At 42.0% G+C, this 16,080-nt stretch overlaps 1 protein-coding gene across 1 annotated transcript in view; it reads right to left on the bottom strand.

The window, feature by feature from the left end:
• Positions 1–15,588, bottom strand: part of AGPAT4 (1-acylglycerol-3-phosphate O-acyltransferase 4) — a gene marked incomplete at its 3' end in the record, with an annotated part of 74,806 nt that extends 59,218 nt beyond the window's left edge. Inside the window, exons 1-2 of the mRNA XM_026080012.1 lie at positions 15,531–15,588; positions 202–432 (exon numbers count right to left, since the gene is read on the bottom strand). Coding sequence (XP_025935797.1) covers positions 202–379 — 178 coding nt within the window. The remainder of the gene's footprint in view (positions 1–201; positions 433–15,530) is intronic.
• Between the last annotated feature and the right edge of the window lie 492 nt (positions 15,589–16,080).

Below are 16,080 nucleotides of genomic sequence, written 5' to 3'. Positions count from 1 at the left end.
AAAATTTCAGCAGAACAGCACATTTCAACAACGCATACACCTCTTCGCACAAATGCAAGTGCTGTAGGAAGTAGCAATGATCTTTATATAAATTAATTTCAAATCTGTTTCAGAACTTTTCTGACAACTCCTTCCACACTAAACATGAAAATAGCTTAAAAAAAAAAAAAAAAAAAAGAAAGAAAAGAAAAGAAATCTTACGGCTTGAAATGCAGTAAGCCAGCCTGCAGTTGATCCTCCTGAACAGTTGTTTGTTGATTGGCCAAAGTATAAGTGTAAAGAGTTGAAGGAAGTTAATGATCAGTCCTGACACTATAAATATGTAGCAGATCAGAAGGTGGCAAATGAATTGAGACTTCAGAAAGCCAACGATGTCCATGATTTGCTGAGAAAGCAAGAGGGTACCTTCAGACCCAAAATTCAGAAGACAACCTGCAAAACCAAATAGTATCAGCTGTTACATAATGCATTAAAAAAAAAAAAAAAACAGATTGTTAACACAGACTGGCTGCTTTCCACTTAAATATCTGAACGAAACTTAACTCTTCAAGGAAAAGGTTTGACTCCAATACCTGCAAGAGTAAGCATGGAAAGAGAATGCCATATTTCCAAACTAATTTACATTTGGCTTTGAAAACAAGTTTTCACTTTTCAATTCTAATTCAGCAAACACGTGCGCATTTTACTCCATTCCATGGATTACAGTACTCCTCTATCAGGTCTTTATTGATAAAATACAAGCAAAACAATCCACTTATATTTTGAGTTGAATGGCCTGTACTCCATAAGACATACACTGTGGCCTCTGCTATCTTCAAGAGCAGCTCTAAGGTTCATAGTCTTACAAGTATACAGGTTCACTAAGCATTCTTCTGAAAGCATTAATGATGCCTTATGCAAAGAATCTGTGAAACTTTAGGAACAAGTACCACACCCATTTAGGAACACTCTTCTATTATAGCCCAATTCTCTCTCCTCAATGCCACCTAAACATGTTAGAGCTAAACCATATTTCCCATTCAAGATTTCATAAAACGCCCATACACTGGGGGCCACAGAGTACCTTCCACACCACTGTATACAACTTCTTGTTTGAGATTCTGGACAACTTCACAAAGCTGTGTTGGGCAACACCCTGAAAAAGCTATTTCCAATTTTTGCTCCAATCAAGACCAATTTATTTATTTTCAGACACCTTTACCAAAAGATTTGTTTTGCTTGTTTATACATACAAAAGGCCAAGATACCGTTTGCTGATTTCTTTATTTTTTTAAGTTACGTTTGCCTAAAGATTGATATTGTCAGATTTCTGTTCAATCTTTTTTAGGATAGAGTAGCAAGCTGGAAAGATCAGTTACAGTTGCATAGGAATAGCAGGGACAAGAACAAAACAATTTTCTTCCTTCACTTCATACTGAAAAAAAAAACAAAAACCACTATACTGGTTTGACCCACGGGCTTCAGTGAAGACCAAAGCAAGTTCATTAACACATTCAGGGTTTTAAACTAAGAAACAAGCAAAACAAAACAAAAAACCTCATTCAGCTATGTTTGGGGATTCACTTTTCCTCAGTATATCCCACCTCCACTCAAGAAAGGCTCTTTAGCTAAGGACATAACCACATATCCACTCTAGCAAATGGAGAAGTAACTAATTTGAGGCACATGAATAGCTCTATTGTGTTTAAATAGTATTCCTCAACACGCTTAAAGTTTGAGGATATGCACAATCTAAAAGACTCCAGAGCAAGAGAAGTTCAGACATTTTCTGCCACATTGCAAAAGAGAATATCAAGTTATTTCATTCTCAAACGATTGTAAAAACATGGTCCTCTGTACGTTCACTTCACTCTTCTCTATATAAAGTAAACACAAGCTTCAGAGCATTATGTCAGAGGTTGCGCTTTCCTCTATGGGCTGCCCCAATTCTGCTCCCAAACCAAGAGGTAGCAGCAGCCCTTTAAATCTAGCTTTCGTGGCTTGTTCCCTAGTTACATCCAAACACCAGTTGATTTTGGCTTGAGAATAAAAGCTTGACTAAGCACAGTGCACAAAATTTGTTCAGTCGTTCCACGTAATTCTGTCAGTTATACCCCATAAGCCCAGAAAGCAAACACTGATAGCAGCACTGACTCATGACCCAGCAGTTTTCCAGAACAACTGCTCAGAGACTTCCGTGAGAATTTTACTTAAGAAAGGCTGGCACAATTTTGGAAAGGACTGATCCAATCTTAGCAGCTGACAGTGCAGAGGACACTGCCTATCAAATACAATACTGAACTCCCTTCCATACCCACCACCGCTAGTTGGATTGTTAAGAGAAAACATTAATGCAAGATCTCTCAGCAAACAAAACCAAAACATTTTGAATTTGGTAAACAGGAGGTGGTGCTACACTATTCCATTCCTAGACTATTTCTCCTGTCGAGCAGTAGGAGAATTTGCCCACAGAGAAAGCCCTTAGATTTTTTGCAGTTCCAATCATAAGGAAGTAACAAAACGGCAGCTGTCAGCATCCCAAGGAATTAACTGATGAAGAAAGTCTTTATGCCTATTCTTTTACTTGACATGAGATCTCATTATAACAGGCACTGAACCTAGGTCAGTGTCCCCAAACATCTGTTTTACTGCCCTTGCTGACTATGCTTGCCACAGCAAAGAGCACGTGCAAGAATTGCTGCAAAGTGACAGGAAGTTATTCAGCCAGGTATTCGGCCACAAGGAAGAAGAAGAAAAAAATTAAGAAAGAGAGTCTGTATTGCTGGATGATTTATATAAAGTGTTTATGGCAATCCCAAGCCCATTATCAGCAGATAAAATGTGCCCTTTGTGTATCAGACTTTGTTCTCTGTATCTTGCTGTACTATTCAGTACCAAAGCAGACACCAGTCTGTAGCACGGAATCGCACAACAGGCCTGTGTTCACTGTAGTAACTACTGTCATTATACTTGTACAAAGCTCTTCCAGCTTTAACCAACCATTCTATTAAAGATACATTTCTGAAAGCGGCACACAATTTACTAGCATGGACTTTGCCCAAAGGCTTTGCTTTTATTGAAAGCTAAGTAGAATGAGACATGGTGTCTAGTAGGAATCATTGTAATGATTCATGCCACAGCCCTCTGTCTCACACTCTCAAGACAAAACCAAACACTTTAAAAATATAAAAAGGCAAAAACAAGTTTCAGGTAAGTTTACAGTAAAAGATACAGGATTTCACCTCCCTAATTCAGACTCTTTTACTTCACCAAGTAGCAGCAATTAGATCACCTATTTAAGAGATAGACAACAGACTGGAAGCGACCAGAGGTGTGTAAGTGGATGGAAAAGACTGTACCATGCCTGAAACCCCAATGATTAGGCTTCTCCTACCGTCCTTGGTTAAAACTGATTAAAAGCTTCTTGTGCTAGCTATCTTGTTTAATTCCATGTCATGGAATCACTCTAATCTAATGTAATTCCCAGAGATCAGTAAGGGACTGGATCAAAAAACACCCATGAAATAAAATGAAAGTAGTCTACTTAAAATGGAGATCTGAAAATTCACTACTGGACATGATTAACAAAAACCTACTGTAGTAAGCAGTTGATCAAAAGATTTTGAGAGGAGGAAGAACTAAGCAGAATGTTAGTCCACCAATTCATTTTTTCCACTGTAATAGTAGTTATAAGTTAAAATATTATGTTTATGTGCAGCACTTATTACACACTGGATCTCTAAAACAAAACTTCAGAGGATTAACATAAGCATTGATGAGATAACCCTGACAAAGCATAATGCAATTATTACTGAATTTACAATTTGATGAAGCCACAGTGGAATGTTTGAAAGCAATTTCTTCCTTGCTTTCATACCTCACTCATGAGGTTTTCAATTCTGTAAAGCTTCTATGACATATTTCAAAGGCAAACTAAATCTAGTTAAGCAGTACCACTGAAATGCATCTAATTAGTGACATAACTTCCTTGTAAAAGGAATGAGATATTGCTTACAGGAACAAGGACAACTGCTTATATTTTGCTTCTCTGAAAAGTAGAGGGGCTAGAGAGATTAACTTTCTCTTCTGATTAAATGCAAGCTATTTTCCCTGCAAAATTTGCAACCCAAACACTGTATACAGTGTGCTAGTTAGGTGTGTGGTTTCTTATTCTTAAAAGATTTTTTTTTTTTTAATATGATAGCAATTGGACTGTTTCCGCTACCCAAACTCCAAGAAATGCAGCTTACTCTTGGCACAGACTACAAGAAAGTAGAAATTTATTTTCAAGAACCATTTTTGAGCTAATGAATACAGTATAAAAGCATGCTTTTTAAGAGTTTATAGGAACTTTTCCCACTTGCTGTTTGTCCTACTAAAGTTCCTCATGGGTAATATCAACATAACATTGGTTTAAGTGATGAAAGGATCAGGTCTTTAATTCTTAATCCATGATGCTGGTTTAATAAATTACACTGATTTCCTTACAGATAATGACTGAAAATTACAGCAACCTTTTGAAAACAAACGGAGCAATCAATGCATTTTCTCAGAAGCTATTAAGATTGGAGAGCAGCCAAGAAACTCTCTTCTATCAAACACCCCTTAAAATGAATTAGGGAAAAATGGCCAGAGCATCAAAAGCAGACAGGAACTTTCTTTGATAATTGTTTTCCTTGGGATATAAAACAAAAGGCCTGAACCTCAACTGTCTGTCTGGGGAACAACTCAACAAGCACCTATTCACGTGACTAAGAGGTCACAGGATCAGGTGTAAAAGCAGACTACCTGACTATTCACTTCATCCTCTTTCTTGCCCAAGTTTTACTCTTCAGCAAGACCCGCTATCTTTTCTACTTAAATTACGTCAAAGCTTTCCTTTCTGCTTAGAACTGACCAAAAGGACACAGAAAAGGCAACATGACACCAGTGTTATGCAGGGGCAAACAACTCTCTTTGGGCAGAGGCTGTTGCCAATTAATAACAGTATTTAGTACTTTAAAGTCCATATAAGATTTGAGACTATAACTAGGGATCTCCTAAACAAGACTTTTATGGAAAGCATAAGAATTAGGCACAGAACTATTACCCACCTTGTCCAAAGTTCATGTGGTAAATAGAGTCCTTGGAATGCTGAAAGGAGCATGGTATCTGACAGCATCTGGGCTAAGCTAATACTGTCCATGCTTGCAACTAGAGGCAAGACAGCATTATAACAGGTTATTTTCAGCAAAGCATGTATTCCAAGTTTACGCAAAGGTTTTTTACTCATGCTTACTGTTTATTAAAGTGCTAATGTTTACATATTTTGCTGAAAGTTAACAATGGCCAAGCATATGATGATGATGCCCATTCTTGTATTTTATTGTCCAAACCAGCTTCTTGGATGGATGAGTTACGGAGACCAAGACAATGATAACACGCTTAGGCTAGACTACAGCAGTTTCAGTATTGCCTGTGAAAGAATTTTGGTTGCCACCAGAACAACAAAGAAAACTGTATTACATTTTATATCAGGGAGTTCATTTTAACAATGTTTCTATATATAGGATATAGATGCAAGGCAATTCACAGGAAGTCCTTGCGTTCTGTTCTTCCTGTTGGTGGGTGTCAAAGCACAAGTTAGGCTGTGTGCATGCACATATAACCCTTCAAGGAGAATATATCTGTAGATGCCACAATAAAAAAAAAAAAAAGTCTGAAGAACTAATTGTCCTTTTGCCTTGCACTTAATTAGGGTTTGAATCACTTCCCCGCAAAGGCACGTACCAAATGCAAGGAGGCATTACCTCCTCAGAGAAGTCTGAAATCAGGGGAACATTTGAGCATATCTTAAGTCTTTTCCCCAAAGTTAAGGGAATTTAGGAATATTTTTGGGTTATCCTGAGAAGTCATGCATTCCTGAACTGCATATTTTGTAACACACTGAACTACAAAGGAGAGATTAGTCAGTTTGGCTGTTTCAAAGACAGAAGAACAAACGTCATCTACCAGCACATTTTAGGATTTCCAATTTACAGAGTTCCTATAAAACTGGATCTTTCATTTATTTTGTATTAGTCAGAGATAATTAGCATAACAGAGAACAAAGGGAAGAAAAAGAAAAGTTTTTGAAATGGTTAGAGTAAAATAACATTCCCTCCTACTCTCCCTTATCTTTTCTTCCTGTTATGACTTAATGTTAGAGCAAGACAGCTATGCAAGCTCTTCATTTCTGCTCTTCATTTCTGCTAGGATGTTAGTTCTCTGTCCATGCATGCATACTATCTGCTGGTAAAACATACAGCATAGCTGATGTTTGCCCTGACACTCTTAGCATTCATCCTCTTACCATGTAGAAAGGAAAGCATTTATTCAGCAAAGCAAGGGGAATGATGGCAGTCCAGGGGAGGAGAGGAAAAGACTGAGAGCTGCTGCCCAAGTTCTGAAAGAGGATTGGTTCAATCTAGCTCCTTCTTCCAGAAGCATGGAATATTAAGGGGGAAGGAAGGAGCTGAACAAGGAAACTTTAGGGAGCTGGGTTTAAACACAAGCAACACAGAACTCTTGAAGGTGCAGCGTTTGGGGACTGTGGGGCCAGCAGAGCTTGATGCTGAGGGAAGCATTTATTTGATGAGGATAAATGCCTTCAAGTTGAGCACTTCTTTTCCAAGCTCCTGCAGAAATCCTCAGAAGATGCGACTGGGTGAAATACAGTGGATATGTGAGGTACAGAACATGAAGTTCACAAAGATGACAATGGAAGGCAAGTTGCTTCTTTCCAGCAAGCCAAGCATTGCTATTCAGCTGTTTCCTGCCTAAGTTTCTGCCTTTTAATATATTAAAATAAATATATTTTCCAAAGCACAATTAACTCCAATTTGCTTGGGGAAAACAAAAGAAAGAGCTGCATTAAGATATTTAAGACCTGAAGGATTCTATCCAAGTTCAGTCCCTGTTCTGGGAATCACAGCATGCYTCCTTCTTTTTTTTACTTTCTCTGAGTCCATCAATGTTACTTGTGTCACCAAAAAGGGCAACGTAACAAACACAAGCCAAAAATTAGGGATTCGGTGGGGGAGCAAGATTCAACAGCAAACTTACAAAAATATATACTGAGAATTTAAGCAGGATGTGGGCTAGATCACCACAAAGATAAAGGTGATCTGAATAGTTCTTCAGAAGTAACAGGGTAAACAACAAACAACATAGTCCAAAACAAACAGAGGCATCTATATCATGTCTCATAGCCAATTTAATATTTATATTTAATATAACAGTCTCTGCATATGTGCAACTGACTAAAACTTCTCAAATACATGATATAGGTGTTCTTGTGTTTATGATAGATGAAGCTTTTTTCAGGACACTCATGGTATTGTTTAAGGCAATTGTACATTAGAGGTACAGAGATCAGAGTCTGTTTCGTTATGCCATTGGTCCTCAATGCCTGGCCTGTGAGAAATATCTCACTGGTGAGATCCACAACTGTGCACAGGAGACTAACAAATTAAAAATTAAGGAGGCAGCAGGCAGGATGCTGCTACCTGCATCATGGTATTTACCCAGCATTAATGGTTCACATCACTACAGTTGAACACCTCTGCATTAGACATTTCAGAAGTAGATCTAACACAGGAGTAGCTACCGAGTTCTCCAGTGCTTATTATGAAAATGTTTCTTGCAGAACAGCCAGAAGAAGGGGAGGGGAGCCGAGGGGCAAAGGAAGGGCCATACAGGAGCTGGCATTAAAAAAAAAGGGGGGGGGGGGAATCCTGTTCTTTGGGGTTGGTTGGTTTGTTTTTTGCAGGGTATTTGTTTGTTTGTTTTTAAACTGTGCTCTGAGTCCAAACATTCTCTGTGTGAGCAGTAAGATTTGAAAAGGAGGCTTCTCCTATCAAGACTCATGGTTCTGCTTGCCAAACACTCATTGCTCTCACCTTGTTTTAGAGAATTTTAAATGAAATTCACAACAACACAAAGGGTCAGCATAAGGTTCAGGAACTGCTTATGCTATCAAAGGGCAAAATACTTTCCCTGCATCCAAACCAGCTTTAGGTGTGAAGCACCAAGGAAACATGGGCCACATGATTAGTCTGAAGCTTTAAATATTTAATATTTCAATTGTTATCCACAATGAATTAGTTATAAACTACAAAGTTAGCACCTTCTAACTCCAGGTCAGCAACAGACAGCTCTCTACACCACTAACACATGCAAGCAGTTTTATCCAGGGAGGGAGTTCCACATCCACTAAACAGAATTAGCAGCATGAGCGACTCCACTCATATATGCAAGATCAAACCCTTTATGGATAGCATTAGAAAACAGTATGGATTTTTGATGATTCTTCCTGGATTTATTCATCCCCTTTCATCTGAAAAGTTCCAGCCACTTACAAGACATTAGAGAAGTGAGCCTCACAAGATCTGCCTTGCTATGGCCACCCCTACACCCCAGGAACTCCTAAAAAAGCTGTTACGTAACTCGCTACAGTCACGTGGCAAATCGATGGCAGAGCCAACTCCAGACCCAAGACTTGCCAATTCCCTAGGCTACAGCTTTCAACACAAAACAGTACTTTTCAGGCTCCTTTATTTGCTTGCTCGCCCATGCTCAAGCTTCCCTTGCAACAGCTTCTGGGAGGCCAGGTACATGGAACAGAGAGGGAAAGGACGCATCCTGCCAGCCCGTGATCCAAAGCAGCAGCACACGGTGTAGCAAGTCTAAGTGCATGAGGTAGGTCAAACCAGTCTGTATGCGCAGATCTAATGAACTCCACTTTCCCTTCCTTTCCGCACTCCTCAAGAAATAAAAATAGAGTATTCAGTAATTTGGATGGGTCTGTACTGTAATATAAAGCTTTAGTACCAAAATGACAGTTGTGTGTCTGCGTGCACACAAACATACATCTCTTTCATTATTCCTATTCAGGAGGGAATTAAAAGCCATTGCAAAATGCTTCACTGATGACACTCAAAAGATGAAGTCATCAGCACTGGGAAGAGGACACTACTTTCCTTGAGCTGTTTGCTTAAAGTCTTGTTCATCAGTATGCTCCCATAAAATGACCTTTTCATACTTTTCCCGAATTGAGATTTATGTTTTAGTAATTTTGGGCAGCCTCTTTGAGCCTTTTGCCAGGAGTCTAATTCCTAACCTTTGCAGCTTTGTTCATTTAAGAAAGACCAGAACGTACAGTTAACGAACAAGGTAGGATTTGCGGTGGCAAACGCAATTTTAAAAAAGGATCCAGAGAATGACAGAGATAGGGTGTAAATCACTGATCAGAGAAAAACATTATGGCACCAGTACCATTTGTTTACAAGCGGGACTTCCATCATCAGATTATGTGTTTGTAGGAAGTCATCTACTGTCCCCAAAACAGTAGAGATACTTTTAACATAGTGTCTCTCTGAGCGCACCTGTATGGCCTGCTGGACACAACAGTGTTCTCAGCCTCAGCAGACTGGAGCTCTGCTGACAGTTCTGCCACAGATGCATTGGGTGCATGGGACAAGCCGCTGCCTTCACGCTTCCCAATCACAGGGAAACGAGGGAACAGCACCGACCTCTTCTGTGAGGGAATCGGAGAGCTTCCAGTACAAAGCACAAGGCATTACTAGCAGTGCTGAAATGAAGTGTGCCATTCACCTGATTACAAGTCCAAATGAATTGTTAATTTTTTCCATCTTTTAAGACAGTAGGTTTGAAGGGCCATCTTCTTCCGCTAGGCCATTTTCATATTTTTAATTATTATGAAATAGAGTTCATTAGTATGCTTTACAAATACTCACCAATGTTGAACAAAAAAAGATTATTTGAATGAGGTTTTTTTTTACCTCCAAGTATTAAATTAATTTGACTGTATTCTAGCATATGATCTTGAAGAGGATGAATTACATGAACTTATCCTCTGTGCAAATTACATACAAATAAGTTAAAATGACAATGCACACCCAAGATGTAGATCACACCAAGACAGGGATATACAGGAAATAAGTTATTTTCTAGTGAAAGAGGCATAAAAAAAATGTAATGAATAAATATTAAACTGAAAGATGAATGCTGTAGGAAAGCTTCCAGATTTATTATTCAAAAAAAATAAAAAATAAAAACAACTTCTGCCTTAGAGAGGTGACACCCAACACTTAGAAAAGCGTATGTCTTACAGCTGCGATTTGGCTGGCACAGTCACAAAAAAATAAGATCCTCGCTTCAGCGAAGGGCTCAGCTGCACCCCCACACAAAACAATCAGACATTCAGATGCCAGGTAAGAATCCAAATAAACAGTGGTAACTGATTTACCCCAAATCAGCTGTCATTATATTCCCCACCAGTTTTCACTCACCTCTGCCTCAAAGACACAAGTGTTTAGGAATCATTTTGCTACATCATGAATTCAGAACACTTTCCCCCCTCCTCCATCCTAACATACTGATTCGAGGACTTCAGAGAATAAAAGCCTTTATCACTGGCACTGGTTTTGTCAAATACAACACTAAAGGGAATTTTTGAAACCAAAAGAAATCTTTCAACAAGCTTCAATGGCCCTCATTGTTTGGAAAACATTTTTCCTCAAAAACAGCCAAATGTGATATAACTAATCAATGCACTTGTATTCTCAGGACCTAAAGCCAGTGCTAGGTCAAAGCCATCTGAATCTTCCAGCAAAATCATTCAGAGGTAGCTTGATCCAACAGCATTTGCTTTACTCGAAGGCAGGTGTGCAAAGACATTATGGTTCCTAAACACGCTGGTAAGAGGCCAGTAGGATTTTTATATACTTTCCACTAAAGTAATTAAGCATCAGATACATGAACACCTAGCTGGATTTCCTAAAACAGCTCTGTCCATCTTTAGGTGCCTAACACCTTTTAAGAGCCTGGCTTTGAGCATTTTTCCATTAATTTCAACAAAATTTGGGACAGTCTTACAAGGCTTAAATTCAGAACAAAGCTTTCCTCTGTCTCCACCTCTGATGAAATGCAATATTACGCACACTCTCAGAGGTCTAGGCCTGTAAAAACTAGACAAAGTGACACACTGATGGCCCACTGTGTTTTAGGATAGCAGTTTCCCAGATATCTTTCTGCTTAATTATAGACCTACTGTGCCCCTACCACTGTTGTGCAACAGGAAAGAATGGCTTTTTTCTATTACTTTGATCCCCTAGATACTTAAGGTACATTTGCTTGTTGTCAGAAGACAGTGGTATCCCTGCTGCCCACTGTCTGCAGAATTGGCCACATGGATGTTACCCCAGTATTTCTTCGGTAATTTTCACTTAATACTAGATGAAGGAAAAAAATGGTGTTTGTGCAGTTTGGTAAGTTTCATCACCGTATAAACATATCCTCAGAACCATAAAAGAAACTAAAGCTAGCTAAAGCCTTGTTAATCCTTGACAAATCACCTATGACTTGAAGGGGAAAAACTCTGTAAATGTTTCAAATGCAAATGTAGCCCACTGCACACACAATTCTTTCAGGCGGTCTAGAGTGCAAAGCATCATCTGCAAAATGGTGTCTTCCAAAATCCTGAAAAACACAGTAATAAGAGGCAAACTATGATGTATGAAGAAAGGGATGATGTAGACAAAGGGGGAGAAGCAGGACATAGGTTGACTCTCAAACAGTAGTTCTCCTTTGAAATGTAATAAATATCAGGTGCAACTTGTGCTCATAAATTTTCCTCTGATATTTTCTTCCCTAGTCTTTAACAACAGGTTTTAAGTCAGGTCTTCCCCTTTTTTCTGTCAGGTGCAAAAGCCAGCATAATCTGGCAACTGAATCTGTACGGGCAGACCTTTGCATCCATCTGGATCCTGCTGCAGAAGTGTGATTGAAATTTAACTTTCTTGATCAGATTAAAAGCAAATTTAGCATGCCAGCTATTTGTCAGATGTTAATAAGCAATCATGTATGCATGGGAGATCAGTTTGCTAGTCTCTGCCTGCAGCTCCTAACCTTCTGGCAAGTAAAACCTCTCTCAGTAACCTCTACCTCTGACGACTACAAAGATTTTCTTTTTTTTCCAGCCTAGAACTGGTTAATTGCCTTCCCCTGTTCCTGTTATTTATGCTACAGCAGGAACCTCAAGCCAGGTCAGCCCACTGTGCAAGCAGTAGAAAATGATTTCAGTGCTAAGCTCTTCATGGCAGAGTACAATAAGACAGACAGAGGGGCTGAAGATGAAAGCAGAGGTGTAGAAGTAAAGAGACAAAGTTCAGAATGAGCAGCAGACCACTAGCAAGACCATAACCCAGACATCTCCCAACTTTTGGCTCACTATGTTTGTTAGACTGCTCTGCCCAGTTTCTAATACATGGTTTATGCTCCTTTTCAGGAAATCACTACAGCCGCTGTCTTTTTCTTGCATTATTCAAGAGGGGTCTCTACAGAACCTTCATCCTGGCCACAACTCACAGTTCTCCTCATTAATTTCCATATCCTCTTTCCTTGACCTTACCTTTACCCTACCACATCTCTGCTCTGAAGCACTGTAGGAGGAAGGGGGAAAAGCAGTAAGAAAAAGAAATGAGTCAGCAGTTTCTGAGAAGCACAAGAGCATTAGTCAGAGAAGATCACGTCAGTCACCATGCAGTACGATGTGAATGAGCTGAAGACCACCAAACAACAGATCAGCAGATAAACCTCTCCAGGCCCCTGAAACTGAATTGCTGGGGAAAGCCACCCCTCATCTAAGCACTTTGGAAAAAAGCACACTCAGCTGCTGAGTACCAGTGCTGAATGCGATGAAGCACACGCCATACTGCCCTCCAGTCACATTTTTACAATTTCCTTACAGTTTCCTTATGCCCACGTGATACAGCTAAGCCTAATCAAATAAACACCTGAGGAGACAGGTGTCCTGACTCATATTAAGTTCTTTCTAATGAGGGAGGCCCATTGCTGCAGAAGCTGCTGCTGGCTAAGCACATGCATGACACAAACGTCATGTGGCCCTCTTGTTCATCTGGTCCCTCATCAGGGAAAGAGATATGCTAATGGCAGGAGTAGTAATACCATTAGTTAGGGAAGTGTTCTTTCACACCAAGCAGTGGACACCTGGCTTTCTAGAATTTAAAACCAAATTACTACAGCAAGTTCTATAAGGGATACAGGCACGCATGCGCAACACAAACATGACTGATAGTCGCACTGGGTTGAAGAGATTTCAAGGAGAATTCTTCTCAGACTTCATCTTCCAGCAATAAAATCAGGTTATATGACAGAAAACAATAAACCACCTCTTTTCAGCAGGGCACAATAGAGCTATGGGATTTCATTCATCACCTGCAACAGAACCTGTCTCCTGCAGAGAAACACCTCTCCTTTTTAACACACTAAGACTGTTAAACTGTAAACAATGCACAGCCATCACTCCAGGGGAGCATGTCTCTCTCCACAGAGAAGACAAACACTGTTTTAGTGCCTCAGGTTTTTGGCTGAACAGAGCAGGACTTATTGGGAGAGAAAAAAAAACTCCCCACCAAACCAGGTGTCAAGAAATGCAGTTAGTTACTGTGCTGTCTGGGCACAGCATTCTCTGCTCTGTGACTCAGGGCAAGCACTAACCTCTGCGCAGTTTCTCCACTCCTAAACACAATACTTGCAGCTTCTTGTGAAACACTTGCTAGAATGTATTATTTAAGTGCTTAGCAACAACACAGCCAAACTTTGCTTAAGAGTAACCTTTATCCATCAGCTGCTTAGAATACCTCCTCTGTTCATTGCAGGCTTTGTGAGGTATTCTTCCACCTGAATCTCAGCCCTCTGTTTTCCATAAAACATTGTTACAGTTTCACCCTTAGGTACAGCTTATTCAGGCCTTGTTAGGTAGAACATTAATAGGAAAAAGCAAAGCTATGCATAATATTTATGCAAATTCCCAAAATGATTCAAAATGCATTTTCCTCTAAAGTATAGTTGAAAGTATTATGAAAAATACATCATTAGGTCAGATAATACGAGCAGCTAGAGAAAGTTACTGGACAGTAAACGAGAGTGAAAAGTTTACAGCACAGCAACTAATCTAGCAACTCAGGCAGTCAGTCTTTATACAAAGGTAGTCCTAGCATATTCTAAATGGCTTGCTGTGTGTTGAAAGCAATCTTAGCATTCACTGAAGAAGCTCGTGAAGAACATTAGCATGCTACAAATTGGAATCTCGGTTGCTCTGCAACAGTTTCCCTACATTGCTACTTCACCAAGTTTTAAATATTTTTGCAGCTCACTCACTTTGAAGTGATAATCAATACAAGTTGAGGCTATGATCACCTGATACAACTTCTTGGGCTGGATGCATTGCTGTTTTTAAAGGTAAGCTTGTGGGATTTTTTTTTTTTTTTGAGTTTCTCCCATCCTTCCATCTCTTGCAACAGATTTTCAGCTTTCACACAGTTGCAAGGCTACTCTCCCATATAAGTACCTGCATAGGGTACACCATTCTTAGAGGTATGTGCATGGTACTGAAATACTTACAGCTCTTAGAAATGCATGACAGAGAGATCAGGACCAAAAGTCCCTACAAGACATCGTTCAACCAGTAACAGACTCTTCCTTTTGTTGTCTTTTTAGCTATAAAAGTGAACAGTCACTTGTTGAAATAAATTCTATAAAGGACTATTTCTTAAACAATACCCTAGAGTTTCTCTGCACCAAATGATATCAGTCAAAACACCTTAAGTCAATTTACGTCTATCATTTAATGTGGCTTAAATGTCTTTATGAAGCGACACACAAAGACGAAAAGCAAAGCTCCTACAACTTGTGAGCACATCGCCAGGGACGCAGCCTCCCTGCCTCCTCCTCCTAATCAGCACTCATGTTGTCTCAGCTCATGGACTTGTAGGTACCACGGAAAAACAAGCACGCTACCTGTGACTACACTCACACGTTTCCTGTGAAAAAAAGAAAACCAATTATTTGGGCACGCTACGCCCTCTTGATACAGAAAGCGCATTCGGGGAAGAAAGAGGCTGCAAATAGACCATCACAAACGCCTGTTTCCAAGGCAACCCCGCCCGCCCCCTCCCCCTACCACCACCGGCCTCCTCTATTGTGAGCGAGGAAAACCAAAACGCAAGTGGCAGGGGGGCACCGCGGCCGCCCGCTCGGCCCAGACCCACGCGGGAGGGCACTGCGCGTGGGGCAAGGCCCCCGCCGTCTCCATGGGAACGCCGGGGCGAGGCGGGGGACGGGGGGCGGTGCGCGCCCGCCCGCCACACAAAGGCGGCCCGCGCGGGGCACGAACGTTCTCGGCGCCCGCAGCTCGGGCGAGGCGGCCGCGGGGCCGGCCCCGGGAAAGGGACCGGGAGCGGGGCGCCGCCCGGCCCGGGGAGGGACGCCCAGCCCGGCGGCAAAGCCCGCGCCGCGCCCCGGCCGCGCTCCCACCCCTGCGCGGCTCGCTGCCGCGCCGTGTTTCGCGCGGGGGACCGTTACTTCGGGTTCCTGATTTTATTGTTATCATTACTGTTGTTGTTATTTTAACCCGCGAGCCAAGCCGGCTCGGGGACGCCACCCCTTCGCCCGAAAAGTTGTCTGGAAGTGAGTGGAAGAGCACGTACCTGGCGCCCGCCAGGCCGGGGCATGTGCGCCGCGCCGGGGCAGCGGGGCGGCAGCCGAGCCGCGCCGCACCAACTGCCACTACTTTGCACGCGCCGGGAGGCGGCCGGCACGGGCGGGGCCGCCAGGCTCCACCCGCCGGGCGGCTCCTGGCGGAGAAGGGCGCCCCTCGCCTGCCGGCCCTCCCCGCCGCCATGTCACTTCCTCCTGCCGCGGCGGGAGGGGGCCCGCGCCGCCGCCGCGCCCCCCGCCTGGCCCCGCCTGCACCGCTGCTCGGYGGCGGCGGCAGCGAGCGGCGCCTCAAGGCGACGGGTCGGCCGGGGGCTGTGAGCACGCCGCATCTCTAGCGGGGGCCGGCGTTTATTAAAGCCCGATGACGAAGCAGGCTGGGCAGCTGGCTGCCTGAGCACGAAGCCCTCCTAGAGGGCGGCTTGCGCCCTGTCAGGGGGTGAAGGGTGCTTCATCCTTCTGCGCTCAGATGCACGTCTGCCGCTCGGAGGAGGAACAGGAGAGCAGGATGCAACCCTCAGCAGCCTGGACGCTACAAGAAGG

This window comes from Apteryx rowi, unplaced genomic scaffold (assembly GCF_003343035.1).
Source record: "Apteryx rowi isolate R43461 unplaced genomic scaffold, aptRow1 scaffold_509, whole genome shotgun sequence".
Taxonomy (NCBI): Eukaryota; Metazoa; Chordata; class Aves; order Apterygiformes; family Apterygidae; genus Apteryx; species Apteryx rowi.
The sequence above is the reverse complement of the archived record's forward strand: the minus strand, read 5'-3'. Positions and strand labels throughout refer to the sequence as shown.